Source organism: Podarcis pityusensis (genome assembly GCF_964106645.2).
Source record: "Podarcis pityusensis genome assembly, chromosome: 6".
NCBI lineage: Eukaryota > Metazoa > Chordata > Lepidosauria > Squamata > Lacertidae > Podarcis > Podarcis pityusensis.
In genome coordinates, this window is record NC_138030.1 from 94,534,425 (window position 1) to 94,552,120 (window position 17,696).

General features: G+C 47.1%; 1 protein-coding gene across 1 annotated transcript in view; it reads right to left on the reverse strand.

Annotated features, from left to right (window-relative positions):
- The window catches only part of PAPPA2 (pappalysin 2), a 134,413-nt gene extending 117,393 nt beyond the window's left edge, over positions 1-17,020 (reverse strand). The window contains exon 1 of the mRNA XM_081012021.1: positions 16,555-17,020. Within this exon, the coding sequence (XP_080868147.1) occupies positions 16,555-17,005 (451 nt within the window). The 5' untranslated portion in view covers positions 17,006-17,020. The remainder of the gene's footprint in view (positions 1-16,554) is intronic.
- Between the last annotated feature and the right edge of the window lie 676 nt (positions 17,021-17,696).

Sequence of the window (17,696 nt, forward strand, 5' to 3'; positions counted from 1 at the left end):
TTAAACACATACAAAAATACTCTGCTACCACTGTTCTAGAAGCATCCCTTCCCAGAAGATTTCCCTCAAGAATCTACTTCTGTTCACAGCCCCGATCTCTCTTTTAAGGATGAGTTAGCGCAAAACAACCACAAGGATGCTTTTTTGCGTTCTCTCTCACTGCATGTTCCTCACTATCCAGAGGAGGAGCTTCCACACATTCAGTTTCATCAACAAGTGTCTGCCTGGAGCTCTGCATTGTTACCAAAGAGCTTCCACATCTGGAGTCCCATCTGGCATTGGCAAACTTGCTCCCTCCCCTTGATGCTGTTCCAGCTCTTTGCCCAATGCCGTCCGAGACTTCGCCCTGCTAGAGGCCCAGAAACTACTGCTCCGGAAAAGTCAAGAACATTTTCCGGGCCCCTGCGTCAGAAGCCCTGCCAGCAAGTGGGAATATGCCCAGGAATGTGTCTGATGCTGCAATCTGAGAGCTCCACTCCAGCATCGCTTCGAACAAGCAAGCAATTCCCTTTGTCAGGAAGCCAACGTGTGAAACCATCCAACATAGGAGCAAGGAGGTGGAAGCAGGAACTAAGGGGGTCCTGGTTCAGAGGCACCTGTAATAAGGGCTTAGGCTCCAGCAGAAAGGAGAGAACCCAGAGGCTCTCCAGGAGAGCTGTGCAGCAGAAGGTGGCATCTGTTGCAACAGGGCATTGCCAGGAGGTTAGGAAGTGGCAGGATCTAGAGCACAGGTGGAGAACCTGTGGCCCTCTGGGAACTTGCTGGACTCCCAGGGGATGATGGGAGTAGGGAGTCCAACAGCACACAGAAAGCCACAGGTTTTCTCTGCCCACAATTTCAAGGCTTTGCTTCAAAGCATCATCCTTGAGAAAAGCTAGTTATGGCCAAGGTTCTAGCATCACACCATAAGAACCAAGAGAAGGCCTAGTCCTAAGATACACTCAGCGTAAGATACACTGAGTGCTGCTGGTCCCAAAGGCAAGCTGCTAAGCCTCTGGGTGGGGGCTGCTCCCTGAGCCGTCACAATCACCAGTTTTGTAACACCCTGGACTGCTTGTCTGCATGCTTCTGGACACAATTCAAAGTGCTGGTTTTAACCTTCAAACCTGTAAATGGTCTGGTGCCAGGATATTTGAAGCCACGCCTCCTCCAAGGTCTTCAGAGGAGGCCTCACTGATGGTTACCGTCCTTCATGGAGGTTCTGGCGATGGTTAGCAAGACCTCAACCCTCCTCTGTGGTGGCTCCCTCTCTTTGGAACTGAACTGCTTTTGCAGAGCCAATGTGGTGTGAGAGCCAGTGTGGTATGCGGTTAAGAGCGGCAGACTCGTAATCTGGTGAACTGGGTTCACATCTCCGCTCCTCCACATGCAGCTGCTGGGTGACCTTGGGCCAGTCACACTTCTCTGAAGTCTCTCAGCCTCACTCACCTCACAGAGTGTTTGTTGTGGGGGAGGAAGGGAAAGAAGATTGTTGGCCGCTTTGAGACTCCTTGGGTTAATGATAAAGCGGGATATCAAATCCAAACTCCTCCTCCTCCTCCTCCACTTCTTCTTCTTCTTCATCTTCTTCCAGCAAATACCTTCAAACACCTTCCCTGGAAACCCTCTGGTCTATAAATCTTTGGACTGTGAAGCTCCCTACTGTGGTGAAAGGGGATAGCTAAAAGGAAAAATTGTCTGGAACTCTGGGGAGGGGGGAGACATCTGTAACGATCAGCTGTTATTGCATGTTGCTGTGTTCTGAACCTTGAAGGCTTCAGCCCACCTAAAAATGATTGGCTCTTAATCCCCTCCCAGGGGAATCTCTATTGAACAGAGATTCAGCCCCAGGTTCCCTTACCCCCTTTTCACTGGTTCTGCTGCCTTTCCATTATCCCATAACACCTGTTCTCCCAGCTCTCCACCTGTTTTCAGAACATGTTGATAATTATTCTTGCAGATGAGGGTAGGAATGAGAAGACTGGGTCTTGGCATAGGATTCAGAAGTCGGTTCCTGACTCAGATATGGATAATTTATAAACCAGAGAGAGAGAGAGAGAGAGAGAGAGAGAGAGAGAGAGAGAGAGAGAGAGAGAGAGAGACCTTAAAAAAAAAAAACCCCACACGGGCCATCCATCTTTTAGATTTAGGGGAGCTAGTCTCAAACGTTTGTTGGGGGAGACCTAGGTTTTTTGGGGGGGGTTATTTGTCCTGTCTTCACGCTTTTTATGATGGAGGACCGCTGTAGCCACCCCCAACGACACGTTCTCAAGATGGAGGGGGAGGGAACAGCTGCAGTCGCCTGCGGTTCCTGCGCAATGTTTGCCATCTTGCCAAAGGTTGCAGGCAGCTTTACCTGCAGCAATTGCATGTTGATTGCCCTCTTAGAAGACAAAGTCCAGCAACTGGAGGAACGTGTAGCTACGCTCCAAAGAATTAGAGAGCTGGAGCTCTTCTTGGAAGCAACAGAGCACACCGTCTCCACTAAGGAGGAGACAAGGGACTCCCCTGAGAAGGAGGCTAGTTCACCAACACAGGAGCCAGATATATGGAGAAACGTGACTCAAAGAAGTAGTAGGCCCAGGGTTCGCTCTGATTGTTTAGAAATACACAGTCGCTTTGAGGTCCTCTCCCCTAGCATGGAAGACGAAGAGCAGACTCCGTTTGAGGATCTCTCCCTCATTACAGTCGATCAGGTATATGAAGATGAGCAGCAAAGTCAGTCCTCAGGGAATGTGCAGGCGACCTTGGAACGGACAGCTCACGGAAGAACCCCGACCAAACCTAAGAGGAGGTGTGTAGTGGTGATAGGGGATTCCCTACTGAGGGGAACAGAAGCAGTGATCTGTGGGCCTGACAAGATGTCTCGGGAAGTGTGCTGTCTCCCCGGGGCTAAGATCCAAGATGTAACTGAACGACTGCAAGGAATCATAAAACCCACTGACAAACACCCCTTCCTCTTGGTTCATGTGGGAACCAATGACACTGCAAGCAATAGCCTCCAGAAGATCAAAAGAGACTACGAGGCTCTGGGCAGGAAATTGAAGCAATTAAATGCACAAATTGTCATCTCATCTGTCCTCCCAGTTGAACGACGTGGCCCAGGGAGAGAGGGGAAAATAGTGGAAGTGAACAGCTGGCTTCGCAAATGGCGTAAACAGGAACGGTTTGGATTCTTAGATCATGGACTGCAGTTTCTTGAAGATGGACTTCTGGCAAGCGATGGGCTGCACCTCACAACGGTTGGGAGGAATGTTTTTGCCAAAAATCTCAGAAACCTCATCAGGAAGGCTTTAAACTGACTAATGTGGGGGAGGGAGACAGTGCTCCTGAAGGTAGGAGTCTATCAATTGATGAAGATGATCATCCAAATGGATGCAAACAGCACGCAGACCTAGTGGTGGGAGGAAAAAATCCTTAAATAAGAGACATGGGGGAATGATTAATGGACTTCAATGTCTGTACACTAATGCGCAAAGCATGGGAAATAAGCAAGATGAGCTTGAGCTCTTGGTACAGCAAACTAAATATGACATAATAGGCATCACTGAAACCTGGTGGGATAAGTCCCACGATTGGAATGTAATAATGGAGGGATACAATCTATTTCAGAGAAACAGACCAGACAAGAAAGGGGGAGGAGTGACGTTATATGTCAGGGATGTGTATACCTGTGAAGAGATCCAAGATTTAGAACCTCAAAGCCAAAGTGAGAGCATTTGGGTCAAAATTAAGGGAGAGAAGAATAACAGTGACCTCATTGTGGGAGTTTACTATAGATCCCCAAGCCAAACGGAGGACATAGATGATGCCTTCCTGGAACAGATGGCCAAGCATGCAAAAGGAAGGGAGACAGTAGTAATGGGGGACTTCAATTACCCGGATATTTGTTGGATGTCAAACTCAGCCAAGAGCATAAGGTCAAACAGATTCCTCACTGGCCTTGCAGACAACTTCATTGTCCAGAAAGTGGGAGAAGCAACAAGAGGAACAGCCATTTTAGATCTGGTCCTAACCAATGTTGATGACCTGGTTAGTGGGGTAGAAGTGGAAGGATCATTAGGCGCGAGTGATCATGCTCTTCTGAAGTTTACTATACAGCAGAAAGGAGCAGCCAAGCATACTAGGACTCAATTTCTTGACTTTAAGAAAGCTGACTTCATAAAACTTAGGGAAGTGCTGGGTGAGATCCCATGGACAGTAATACTAAAAGGAAAGGGAGTTCATGATGGCTGGGAGTTTGTTAAGAGGGAGATAGTAAAAGCACAACTTCAGGCAATACCAATGAGACGGAAACATGGAAGGTGCCTAAAGAAGCCAGGGTGGCTATCTAAAGAACTTTTAACTGAGTTAAGATTAAAAAAGGATGTGTACAAAAAATGGAAAAGGGGGGAAACCACCAAAGAGGAACTCAAACAAATAGCCAGCACGTGTAGACACAAAGTCAGAAAAGCTAAAGCACAGAATGAACTCAGGCGTGCTAGAGAGGTTAAAAGAAACAAAAAAGGCTTTTATGGGTATGTTCGTAGCAAAAGGAAGAACAAAGAAACAGTGGGGTCACTCAGAGGAGAAGATGGTGAAATGCAAACAGGGGACACAGAAAGGGCTGAACTCCTCAATGCCTTCTTTGCCTCAGTCTTCTCCGATAAAGAAAACAATGCCTGACCTGAAGAATTTGGAGCAAATGATTCAGCAGAGGAAACATAGCCCAGAATAACTAAGGAGATAGTACAAGAATACTTGGCTAGTTTAGATGTATTCAAGTCTCCAGGGCCAGATGAACTGCATCCAAGAGTATTAAAAGAACTGACAGATGTGATCTCAGAACCACTGGCAGTCACCTTTGAGAATTCCTGGAGAACAGGCGAAGTCCCGGCAGACTGGAGGAGGGCAAATGTTGTCCCTATTTTCAAAAAGGGGAAAAGAGAGGACCCAAATAATTACCGCCCAGTCAGTCTGACATCAATACCAGGGAAGATTCTGGAGCAGATCATTAAGCAAACAGTCTGTGAGTACCTAGAAAGGAATGCTGTGATCACCAATAGTCAGCATGGATTTCTGAAAAATAAGTCATGTCAGACTAACCTGATCTCGTTTTTTGACAGAATTACAAGCCTGGTAGATGAAGGGAATGCAGTGGATGTAGCCTACCTTGATTTCAGCAAGGCATTTGACAAGGTGCCCCATGATATTCTTGTAAAGAAGCTGGTAAAATGCGGTCTTGACTATGCTACCACTCAGTGGATTTGTAACTGGCTGACTGACCGAACCCAAAGGGTGCTCATCAATGGTTCCTCTTCATCCTGGAGAAGAGTGACTAGTGGGGTGCCACAGGGTTCTGTCTTGGGCCCGGTCTTATTCAACATCTTTATCAACGACTTGGATGATGGACTCAAGGGCATCCTGATCAAATTTGCAGGTGACACCAAACTGGGAGGGGTGGCTAACACTCCAGAGGACAGGATCACACTTCAAAACGACCTTGACAGATTAGAGAACTGGGCAAAAACAAACAAGATGAATTTTAACAGGGAGAAATGTAAAGTATTGCACTTGGGCAAAAAAAATGAGAGGCACAAATACAAGATGGGTGACACCTGGCTTGAGAGCAGTACATGTGAAAAGGATCTAGGAGTCTTGGTTGACCACAAACTTGACATGAGCCAACAGTGTGACGCGGCAGCTAAAAAAGCCAATGCAATTCTGGGCTGCATCAATAGGAGTATAGCATCTAGATCAAGGGAAGTAATAGTGCCACTGTATTCTGCTCTGGTCAGACCTCACCTGGAGTACTGTGTCCAGTTCTGGGCACCACAGTTCAAGAAGGACACTGACAAACTGGAACGTGTCCAGAGGAGGGCAACCAAAATGGTCAAAGGCCTGGAAACGATGCCCTATGAGGAACGGCTAAGGGAGCTGGGCATGTTTAGCCTGGAGAAGAGGAGGTTAAGGGGTGATATGATAGCCATGTTCAAATATACAAAAGGATGTCACATAGAGGGGGGAGAAAGGTTGTTTTCTGCTGCTCCAGAGAAGAGGACACGGAGCAATGGATCCAAACTACAAGAAAGAAGATTCCACCTAAACATTAGGAAGAACTTCCTGACAGTAAGAGCTGTTTGACAGTGGAATTTGCTGCCAAGGAGTGTGGTGGAGTCTCCTTCTTTGGAGGTCTTTAAGCAGAGGCTTGACAACCATATGTCAGGAGTGCTCTGATGGTGTTTCCTGCTTGGCAGGGGGTTGGACTCGATGGCCCTTGTGGTCTCTTCCAACTCTATGATTCTATGATTCTATGTGGTTTGAATTACTGTTACTGATGCGGCTCTCTGTATTGTACTTTAAAATAGGGAGGGGAAAGGAAAAAGCTTAATACGAGTTTTATTATTCCTCTTGGTGTCATCTTGCCTACTTTCCTTGCTCCATGGTCAGTGATGCTCCCATCCTTAGATTGCTTTGACTCCTGGATATTACCACCATGAGTAATACTATGTTGGCAATCCTTCTCTGCCATGCACTCCCACCAGGGTGGGGGTGGAAAGGGCAGGATAGGACCCAGAGTGGGGTGGCAGACTGTAGGTGGTGGTCTACTGGCCAATTGCCAGGAGACCACCTGGAGCCTGCAGGTTGTTGAGATTCCTGCAAATGATGTTGACACAGCATGGCTGTTAAGCAAGTGTAAAATATTCACTGTGCATCTTCATTCTGTAAATCTAAAACACGCGGGTGGACAAGAGGGATTTTGATTTTTAAAAAGAGAAAAAGGTGGACTACATAACAATGAAGTTAGCCCACCCCTGATATGGAACACACTCAAGTCATGGGGGTACTCTCCATAAACAGTTTCTGGTATTTTAAAGTGACAAGGGCAGGGTATTATCTATACAGAATACCCCCACAAACGCCATTTTTGGATGACAACCCATCCTATGTCGAGGTGTGGGAGAATGACTAGGGCAAGCCTTTGAGAGGAGCAAAATGCATTACATCAGCTCTCCACCTGTTTTCAGAACCTGGTGATAATTATTTTTGTAGATGAAAGGAGGAATGAGAAAACTGGCCGATGGTGTAAGAAAGATGGCAGAAATATAAAGGGAAAAAATACTCATAGCTGGCACGCTGGCCCTGTAAGGCTTCACCTAATACATCCAAGCTACAGTCAGTATTGTTGGAATGTGTGTGAACAAATTGGTTCATGGCTTTGCTCTTAGTGCGAACGTGCAGGAGTTTTGGATTCCTGCACAAAAACTTCAAGCAAACCTATACGGAAACAAAATCAAGTGCAGCACATATCTGGAAGTACCCCAAACAAGCTTCTAAGCAACACTAGGGTGATAAAATCTGCTTCCATTTAGGCTGCTTTACGTTGTCCCACAAACTTACCTCATGTTATTTTGGGAGCGGGGATGCAAGAAGAAGAATATCACTAGTATATTTTACAGACAATAATAAGACTAAAATCAGAAAGATTCCCTTTTCTCCTTAAAAATGGCGGTCTCGTTATGTTGTTCTTTGCAGTCTTAGTTGTACTTTTTAAAAAAAGAAAGTGAGGAACTGAAGCACAGAAGTAGGAGCCCTGGGTTTGGAAACGGTGACCTGAAATTCCCTCCCACATAAACTTTAAACTTCTCTGGTCAGCTGCCAGGGGCTGAGTATATAAATGCAGAATCTCCCAGGCAATGGCTTTGCCATCAGTCACTCTCTCTCCTTCCTTCTCTAACCAATCAAAGCACTGCCTGGCTCCCATCCAGGGAAGACTTTGGGTGACAGAAGTACCTAATTGAAAGGGTCTCCCCAGGACTGACTCTCCAGAGGAACAAGGTCATATGCCTTGAAGGCTTCCACCTTTCCTCTCCTGTGCAGCTGTACAGCCCAACAGCCATTCTGAGTAACCCTTTGTGTTTCTTGTCAAGTTGCCCACCTATGACGGTTGCAAAGGTCCAGCACCTAGCAGACCCCCAATGCACGGCAGGTGGACCACATTCAGCTTGGGGAGTTGGGTTCCATGTCATGTTGGTCTGCTCTGGAGATATTTTCACATAAGTGCTTGGCTCAAAGAGAGCAGGTGGGGTTTTAAAGCTGCTGCTGGATTATGTGACTTCAAACTGTAGGTAACAGGCCAAATCATTTAATGTTCCTCCATCTATTTCTCACAAATATTTCTAAGCCCCGTTCCCGGCCTGAAATAATACAGTCTAGAAACAGTTTTGCCACATCAAATCCTGCGGTGTGAACTAAGCCTGAGCATTAGAGGTTTCAATCGAGCGATCTTTGAACCTTTCTGTTCTATAGTTCCTTGCTGTTTTAAGGCTGGTGGAATATGTTGTGTTGCACGTCTCAAACACAAGCCATCCTCTCATATCAACATATTTTGAAAAATCTGAAAATGCTAACAAAGGGTCTCTAGAAACAGAAGCTAGAAAAGCACCTCAGAAAAATCTGGGCTAGAAAACACATCATCTCTCCCCCCCCCCCCCAAGCTGCTCCTTGCAATGCTGCCCCCGCCCCCCCCCAAAACACATTCCTATAATTATCACATAATTAGCAGGAAATGAAACAGGAGGACTGTAGAAAACAGCTGCATGGCATAAAAAGGCAAGGAAGAGTTCTGAGAAGTTTGGGCCAGAAACTTTTGGCCCACCATTAGAAACACAGCTCACCCGTCATTTGCACAGTGGCTCTTTTTCTGAGAGCCCAGTAAACTTATTGTCTTTCCCAATGGCCTGGGATGGCAGAAAGGATGGGGCCTGGCAAATGGCAGGTGGACTGAATTCAAATCAGCGGACCACAAGTTGTGCAGACCAGGAGGGAACTGTCCTAGAAGTCTTCGGAATGGTCTCCCTAAGCCCACCTGGTGTTTGTGGACTGCCGTAGTGGTAGGCATTGGTCAATAAATAAATAAACAAATAAATTTATTATTTGTACCCTGCCCATCAAAGTCTGGTCAATATTGCTTTTTAATTATTATTATTATAGGGCTAAGAAAAGTGGAATGCTCCCCAGCACCATTTTTTCTTTATTAATTTATATATTGCTTTATATGCCAAAATGGCTTCAAAGCAGTTTACAACTATAAAATCAATACATAATTAAGATACAAAATAAAAAATTTTTTTAAAAAAACTGTTAATACAATAAGACCAGTTCAGGGGAATGCCTGCCTAAACAGGTGTGTTTTCGGGAGCCGAAAGAAACTAACATGGATGGGTCGTCTCGCATTTCAGCAGGGATGGCATTCCACCACACTGGTGCCACCACTGGAAAAGCCCACCCCCGTATTACCACAAGCTGATACTTATCAGATCATGGCAAAAACTACCCTGGCCCCTTTAGCTGACAGTGGTGCCCTTACTGGGCAGTGAGGAGGAAGATGGTCCAGAATTATTTGAGGCTTTGTGTGTAAGTAGCATCACCTTAAACCAGCTCCGTGACTAATAGGCAGCAAGAGCGGATCTCATAATGTATGCCCAATAAAGGAGCACCACTTGTGAGTTCTGCAAAAGCTGAAATCTCCAGACCATCTTCAAGGGAAGCCTCACTTACAGAGCATCATTAAAATAGCCTAGATGTGAGGTTACCAATCCACATGTAACAGAGGCCAAGTTTTCCTGTCCAGGAAAGGGCACAGTTGGTGCAGCAGCTGAAGCTAGTGATAGGTGCTCTTCAGAGGGAGGGCAATCCCATTTGTAACAAGCAGACTTCCCAGTACTTGTGCCCACTTACCCACAGGGTTCAGCTTTGGCCTGTTAACCCTCACCCACTGTACCACTGCACCCAGAGACTGGTTCAGCTTAGGCACCACCTCTGCCAACTTGGTTTCATTGGGAAAGCAGAGCTGAGCTTCACCAACCTTCTCATGATCACTCCTAATGGCCTCATATAGCATTGGCCCAAATGCAGACACGTCCTGCCCCATCTCTAATCTCTGGAATCACTGTAAATCAATGCCTCCCATTCCCAACCCATGGAGATGGTTCAGGGAGACAGCACATTCAATGGTGTCCAAAGCGGCTGACAGATCTCACAGCAGCAGGAGGGCTCTTTTGAGGGTCTCTCCCTCAAAAAAAGGTCATCTGTCAGGGTGGCCAGGGCCAGTTGCATGCCAAACCCAGGCCTGAACCCAGACTCACAATCTGTTTCCTCCAGGAGTGCCAGTCAGTTAAACTAGGAAGCCTTGCCAGGCTTACCTTTGTGTACACAAGGTTGCCCCCCAGTGGCAGCAAAGCCAGTATTTTCTGCTGCTTCAACTCTTTCAGCAGGGCTTGTTTCACAAATGTTTCGAGTTAGACTCAGCTGCTGGCTCTATAATCCACAGACCCACGCTGAGGGGGTGATGAACCTCTTAACCACAACTTAGCACTTAGGCAGGAAATCTCATCAAATTAATATTTCTAGTTTTGCACAGTCTTCAGGAAACTGATGTGGTGAGTGACAAAACAGGCAGCTTACCCAAGCTACATGGTGAGAGCATGTTCATGCAAAGACATTTCATGCTATGAGGTAATCCACAAAGCTTCACAGGCACTGTGATGAGCCTTCCCTGGTCCAGATTCTACTCAGAGCGCTTGAGATCACAGGAAAGCAACAGGCACCACAAGAGCTTCAGCATGACTTGAAGCTTGCTCAGTAGTTGGGCTTCTCAGTCACCCCGTGTTAAGACTGTGCACAGTATAGCTTTTTAACATTCAAAAAATGCTACACTAGGTTATGTAGCCCAACCTGAAGCAAAACAGGAATCCAGAATTCTGCAAGCTGCAATTCATTCTGGAAATGTGGAAGTCTGGTTCAATCCATGCAGTGAATTTTGCCAAGGCTATCCTACTCCCTCTCCCAGGAGGTTGGTCTAATCCCTATACTAGAGGTTTCCCCAACTACCAGTTGAGACTGCCTTGCTTTTAATGCCCTTGGTCTGGTCTCTTGGGTGCTTGTCCTGCCCTGGCTTTTATTGTTCTGTTTTATATGTCATCATTACGCTGCTGCCACTCAGCCGTGTTGCTTGCGTTTGTATTACATTTCAATGTTATTTTTGGATTCTATCTATTTTATTCTGGGAGCCAGTTTGGAAGCCTATGGGTAGAAAAGCAGTCTAGAAATACTAATTCTATATATAGATATATACTATTCCTGTAAATGTTGTTGTTGTTGTTTTAAGTTCTGCATTACCACCGCAGAAAACGATTTCAATCAAGGACTAGCAGAGAGGCAAGGACTTTGAAGGCAGTAAGGGTGAGAGTGAGGAATTGTATGCGCTCGTAACTAAAGCAGGGAACAAGGTGGGACATTCGAAATGATGTCCCTCCTGACTTCCTCTCATGGAGATCACCAGCAGGCTTGTGACCTAATGGATATCGCATGTAGAACTGGTTGCAGGAACAGGCATCTCTAAGCAGGGCCAATGTGCCTGGCCAGAACAACTAAGGCAGCTTGAAAAAGGACCATCATGATCATGTAAACTGCAGTGACCACATTAACACACACACACACACACACACACACACCTCAAAGCAGCACTCCATACAAATCAGCCCCACTACAGACAAAATTAATGGCAGACAAAATTAATGGACTACGCAGAATTGGATAAAATGACAGGAAGGATTCGAAACCTGTGGGACCAGAGATTTACAGAAGATTGGAAGAAATATAGGAATTATTTGAAGAGCAACTGTAATCAACAAATTACGCTAGTAGGACTACAAGAAGTTTTGTAAGGAGAAATATTGCAAAGAAGAGAGCTATTAGTTATGAGATTTAAATGTAATAGTGAAAATAAGAACTGTAAATTAAGTGAATAGATTGGAAAATTTTCAGATGTGATTGATGGATGTAAAAAAAACTGTATAAGATGTAAAAGTATGTTTAATTACTCTTGAAAATGATATGTTGAAAACTAATTAATTAAAAAAAAAAAGGAATACAATTCTTGTCGGTCTCAGCCAGCACAGCCAGCATCAGAGATGACTCCAGCTAAAACATGGAATTACAGAATCTCAGAGTTGGAAGGGACCACGAGAGTCATCTAGTCCAGTGTTTCCCAAACTTGAGTCTACAGCTGGTTTTGGAATACAGTTCCCATCATTCCTGACCACTGGTTCTGCTAGCTAGGGATGATGGGAGTTGTAGTTCAAAAACAGCTGGAGACCCAAGTTTGGGAAACACTGATCTAGTCCAACCCCTTGCAATGCGGGAATCTTGTGCCCAATGTGGGACTCAAACCCAGAACTCTTGAGATTAAGTGTCTCATGCTCTCCTGTCTGAGCTATCCCGGGCCCAGGAGGGCAAAGGTGTATGGTTCTATTGGCAGAGCATTAGACTCTTAATCTCAGGGTTGTGGGTTTGAGCCCACGCTGGGCAAAACATTCCCGCATTGCAGGGGGTTGGACTAGATGACCCTCATGGTCCCTTCCAACTCTACAATTCTATGATTCTAAGGCTGCTTTAGTGTTACATGAAGAAGCCTTGGGATTATGCACTCCCTTTCCACTTTTCCTCCACCACCACAGTCACGAGGAGCAGACTGGAAGCTTTTGCTTCCGTTTTAAGATAACTGCATTTTGTGGCCATGTCTCAAGGCAGTCAAGCTGTGGCTAGTCTTAATTATGGCTTAGAGGGCAAAGCCAACTTCAAATTGTGGTTTCAGATCCTGGCTTGTTTCCTTCAACCATAGTTAAGACAAACCACAGTTCTGAGTTGCAACTTAACAACAAATCACAGTTAGTCAAAAATGGAAACTGAAGCTTCCCGTTTCCTCCTTGTGGCCACTCAGGAGAAGGAGCACCTAACACAAAGCCAAAGTTCAGAGCTGAACTCAGCCAGGGGCCATGCTCAGAAGTAATGGTAAACCAGGAAGGATGATTTCTCTCTGCACCTAGAGGGCTCCCACTTTGCTCCTCTTTTAGCTGGGGAGGGAAGCAAACCACAGGCTTAGCGCTGAATCCAAACCAGTTTTTGAGGTTTGCTTCTCCTCAACAAACCTTGATCAGGAAGCCAAGAACAAACCTTGATTTCAGCTGATGGCTTGTTTGGAGAGAAAAGTTCAGATGTAACGCTAAGACTGCCACTCTGTGGTTTGTTCCATCACTTTTGAAAACTTAAAAATGGTTTATAGCTGGGTTGTTGTTTTTTAAGTCAGCTTGTTTTTAACTTCAGACTTGTCTCAATGGTTGTGATGCTTTTACATTTTAAGTAAACGGCTGAAAGCTATTTCTTTTCAATTAAGCAGCACACAAATTCTGTTTTGATAAAATAAATAAGGGAGGAACAAAGTGGGGGAACTTGAGCTCATGCACAGCACAGTTAAACAAGCCATACTTTGTGCCCTAAGCCTTGGACACATTAGATTAGTGGCTTGAAAGACAGCATTTGAAGTCACACTGTTTTACAGGTCAGAGGAGGGGCAGGGATGTCTTCACCCGATGCCCATGAGCTGGCACAGACCTGTAGCCAGTGGGGGCTAAGGGGGCCCTGCCTCCCCCCCCCCAAAAAAAGGTTCCCTGCTGCAGCTCACCCATTTCCTTACAAAGAAATAATTAAATCAACAGGAAGGCCTTCCTTTCTTAAAGGTAATCCAATCCACCCACCCCAGCCTAGCCTTAATTAAACTATACATTTCTTCCTGCCTATTTTATTCTTTGCTCATAACTCTTATTTGTACTTTTCACTGCGCAAGCCAGTTCGAGTATCTTTTTGGAAAGGCAGAGTGAAAATGATGTGACTGAATGAATGAATGAACGTCTGCATTACAGGCCAGACTGCGTAACTCCACCCTGGAGCTCAAATTAGTTTGACCCCAAATGTCCAGTTCTGTACCTCCAATATTCATCTGTAAAACAGGAAAATATCTCTGCTCACATGTACACCAGTTGTGATTTAACTGCTCAAGTTGCACGGCATGGCAGTTGCATCAGAAACCACACAGTATTACAGCACACCATTGGGCAACACCCCCTGGATGAGGCCATACGAACCAAAACAATTATTTGGCAATAGTGTTTGGTGATGTAGGAGTTGTTTGTCCCTCCACCCACCACTGGCATCAACCTGTCTCTAAGTTTCAGGCACCTGTGTACGTGTGATGCAGAAGAATCCCATTTCTGGCAGAGAGGGAATTTTTGTAGTTGCAGCAGCTGGAAGCATGGTTAAAACTTCTGACATGCAAGATGCATACACACTATACATTTAAAGCACATCCAAAGCACAGTTTCCCCCTCACACCCCAACCCCCCCCCCCCCGCAAATAGAATTCTGGGCACTGTAGTTTGTTAAGAGTTGCTTGGAATTGTAATTCTGTGAGGTTAAACTACAGTGCCTAGAATTCTTTGATGGAAAGAATGTGCTTTGAATGCAGCTAGTCTTTTCTGGTGCTTAAGAAATAAGCTTCCCATGATAGTTTGGAATGAACCAGCATTGCTCTGGTGTTTTTTGAGCAGGAGTGGGCAGACTTTAGGGTTGAGTGGCTGACTTTGGTGGTGGTGTTGTTGTTCTTTACTAGAATACCACGATCTTTCTATCAGAGACAAGTGTAAAAGAAACACAGTTAGAATTAAAGAGCAGGACACACGGTGAGTCCGGGAATTTATTTTCAGTACCAGAGCTAAATGAGCTCAAAATCCTTTCACACCAAATCCACTTCTAGTTGGCTTTCTTCATTTCAGCAATGAATTTAGGTGACAAAAGTCATTTTGTGGTTGCCTTGTTAAACAACTGCAAAGTCAGAAACCTTTGCTCATCTACTGCAAATAACCCTGAGATCTACCACTAGTTCCCAATCTACTTTCTGGGCACCTGGGTCAGAAAGCAAACAGAGAATTCTCTTTCTTGCACCAATTTCCACTGCTGCAAAGGCACAGTGGAACTCATAACCAGGTAGAAACCTGCACTCTCTCATGGAGGCCCATGACAAGTAACATCACTGTCTGATTGATTCCATGAAGATCTAAAGAACTTCACATGTGAAAAACCCAGAGCCTTCCATATGTCATATATTCCAATGGTCCCCATTTACCTTGAACAGTGTATATTTTCTGATAAAGATGATAAGATGCATCCATATAATTTTGTTGGTCAAAACTATTGGGCTGAAAGGGTTTAAACCTATACCTACTTATTTGGAAATAGGTCCCAGGTGATCTCTGTGAATTCAGCAAGACTCACCCTATAAGCTGTTTATTTTAAAGTTATGTTTTTATTACGACTTTTCTGTATTGGATCAGATTGTTATTAGGTATATGATCTTTGTTGTCTATTTTCTTGTTTCTTCAGCTTGTAAACCACCTTACGCATAGCAATATAGAAAGGCAGGAGACAAATTAAAAGGGAAATGGAAATGAAAGACACAGGCCAGCTTCAAGCCATGCATAGTGCAACAACTCTTGTTGATTTGAAACTGTTTTCCTTGTAAGTTAAAAAGCTTTCCTTGCTCTGTAGCGCAGTACATGCTTCAGCAATGTGAGCAATGTGTAGAACACAAGGAAGAGCTGCATTCAGCACTCATTCTTGGTGCATTATCAGGAGTATCCGCCAGTAATCAACTACTACTCCCATTCTCATCTGTGAAATGTTAGAGTGTAAAATATGCTTGCTGTCAGGGTGCTTCCAGACCAGGGCTTAGTACTGCAAACCGGTCATTCAAGATATTGCAAACAGGCCGTTGGCATGACACTCCCCACCCCCCAACTTATTGGTTATCCAGATTCATTGGGGGGAGCGGGGAATACTGGCTGGCTTTTTGATGCTGATGGCTTCCCATCTGTGTAAACGCTGCAAAAAAAGTGTTCGTATGCATGAACAGCACCAAACCTACACCAAACACCCATCTGGAGGTACTCTAGGAATAGAAATTTGCTGGACAGTCCGGTTATTCATCAAGTCAGAAAGGTGAAGCGAGTAATGTATAAAGGGGTTCAAGGGGAACCACAAAAGAATCAGGAAAATTGATTCAAATCATTCTGAATACAGAGTTGAAGAGCTTTCCAGTTATTAGTTGCCAAGTTGCCAAGTTTAGAATCATAGAATCATAGAACTGTAGAGTCGGAAAGGACCACAAGGGGCACCTAGTCCAACCCCCTGCAATGCAAGGCTCTTCTGCCCAATGTGGGGCCCGAACTGACGCCTGCTCTACCTACTGAGCTATCCTTCCTTCCATTTCAGAGTGAGTGTGGCAGACAGAACAAAAGCTTACTTTTACCAGGAAAGGTGAACATTCTTAACAGTCCGACCCTCTGCCTATCTACTGTGGCTCTTTGTGCCCAGTCTTGGCCCCTCCCTACCCCCACCCAACACTTTGTCGAAACTTCTTGAAAAGTAATTGGCAAAGGGTATCTGCGTTTATTTAATTTTTTCCCAGGGTGGGGCACGTTAGATCGATAAAATCTAACTTAAAGTACCATCAGCGCCATCCCTCGGGTCCAGCTGGGAGTCCCTCTAGCCTTAACTTGAAGGAAACACGAGCGTCGTCGGGCGCTCGGATACCGCGCATCTTCGACTTCTCTCGGTTTTCGAGGGCGCCTGCCTCCTCCCCGCGGACCTGGCCCAGCCTTCACGCCCTTCCCTTCCCTTCCCGGCGCCCCTCCCGCTTACCTGCGACGACGGCTGGGTTGCTCTGGCCGCCCTCGGGCTTCAGCCACGCCTCGACGGTGAACTCCAAGCGGGGCAGCTCGGCCACCACCCCCGGGCGCAAGAGCAGCTGCTCCCGCCGGCCCGAGAAGTAGAGCGCGGCGACGGCGCCCGGAGCTGCAGGCCCGGCTCTGGCGCGCGCGCGCCGCGGGAAGGGGCTGCTCTCGCCCCACGTGTCCTCCACGCTGCTGCCCTCGGCGCTCCGGGCGCGCCTGGGCTGCCCCGGCGCCGCCGCCCGCCCGGGACGCGGGTAGGTGGCGTCGGGGCGCAGCGGCCGCGCGGCAGAGCGAGTCCTGCGCAGCCAGCAGCGCTCCCCGTCGTGCGACTCCGGCGTCGGGCTCCCGCCCAGCAGGCCCGCGGTCGCCACCAGGAAGGCGGCGGTGGCCACCAGCGGCGTCCAGCCGGGACGTGCCATCCTCCGGCGCGCACCTTCGGGGCAGCCGCTTCCTGTCCTTGGGTCCGTGCCGGTCCCTCGGCTCCCTTTCACATGGGTCGGCCCCGGGCGCGTCGGTGGCTGCCGGGCTTCAGCTGCTGCAGCCCCTCTGCTCCGAGCGCCGGAGAGCGGTCAGGTGCATCGCCTCGCCCGGCCAACTTCTCTCCCGAGCGCCCGGCCCAGCGGGGTCCCAGGACCGAGGGGGCCCTCAAGGGCTTCCTTCGAGCATCCTCGACGCCTCGCCTTGGTCCAGCCGCTCGCCCGCTTCTCTCCGGTGTCGCCCTGCCCTCCTGCTCCGTCCGGAGGTCCCAGGCGGCCGAGCGCCGTGCGCTGCCCCTCGTTCCCGGAGCTCAGCTTGCGCGGGGCGGCCGCTTTCTCGCGTCGTGGCCACCCCAGGTGGCTCTCCTTCGATCGCGCTGGATTCCTGCGAAAGAGAACGGGAGGCAATAGGAAGAAGCGTGCGTCTGGAGAGCTGCTCGCTCTCGGCTTTGTTTGAAGAGGATTGATGCTGCTGCTGATGGCCAATCTCATAAATTCTGCACATCACTCCACCTCCTGCCTTCCTCGGTGCCCCCTCCCCCCTCGCCCCCGCCTCCCGTCATCCTCTCTCTCCTCCCCGCGCGCTCGGAGAGATGGAGGGTGGTACCCCTTGGGGATTGCGGGAGTGGTTTTG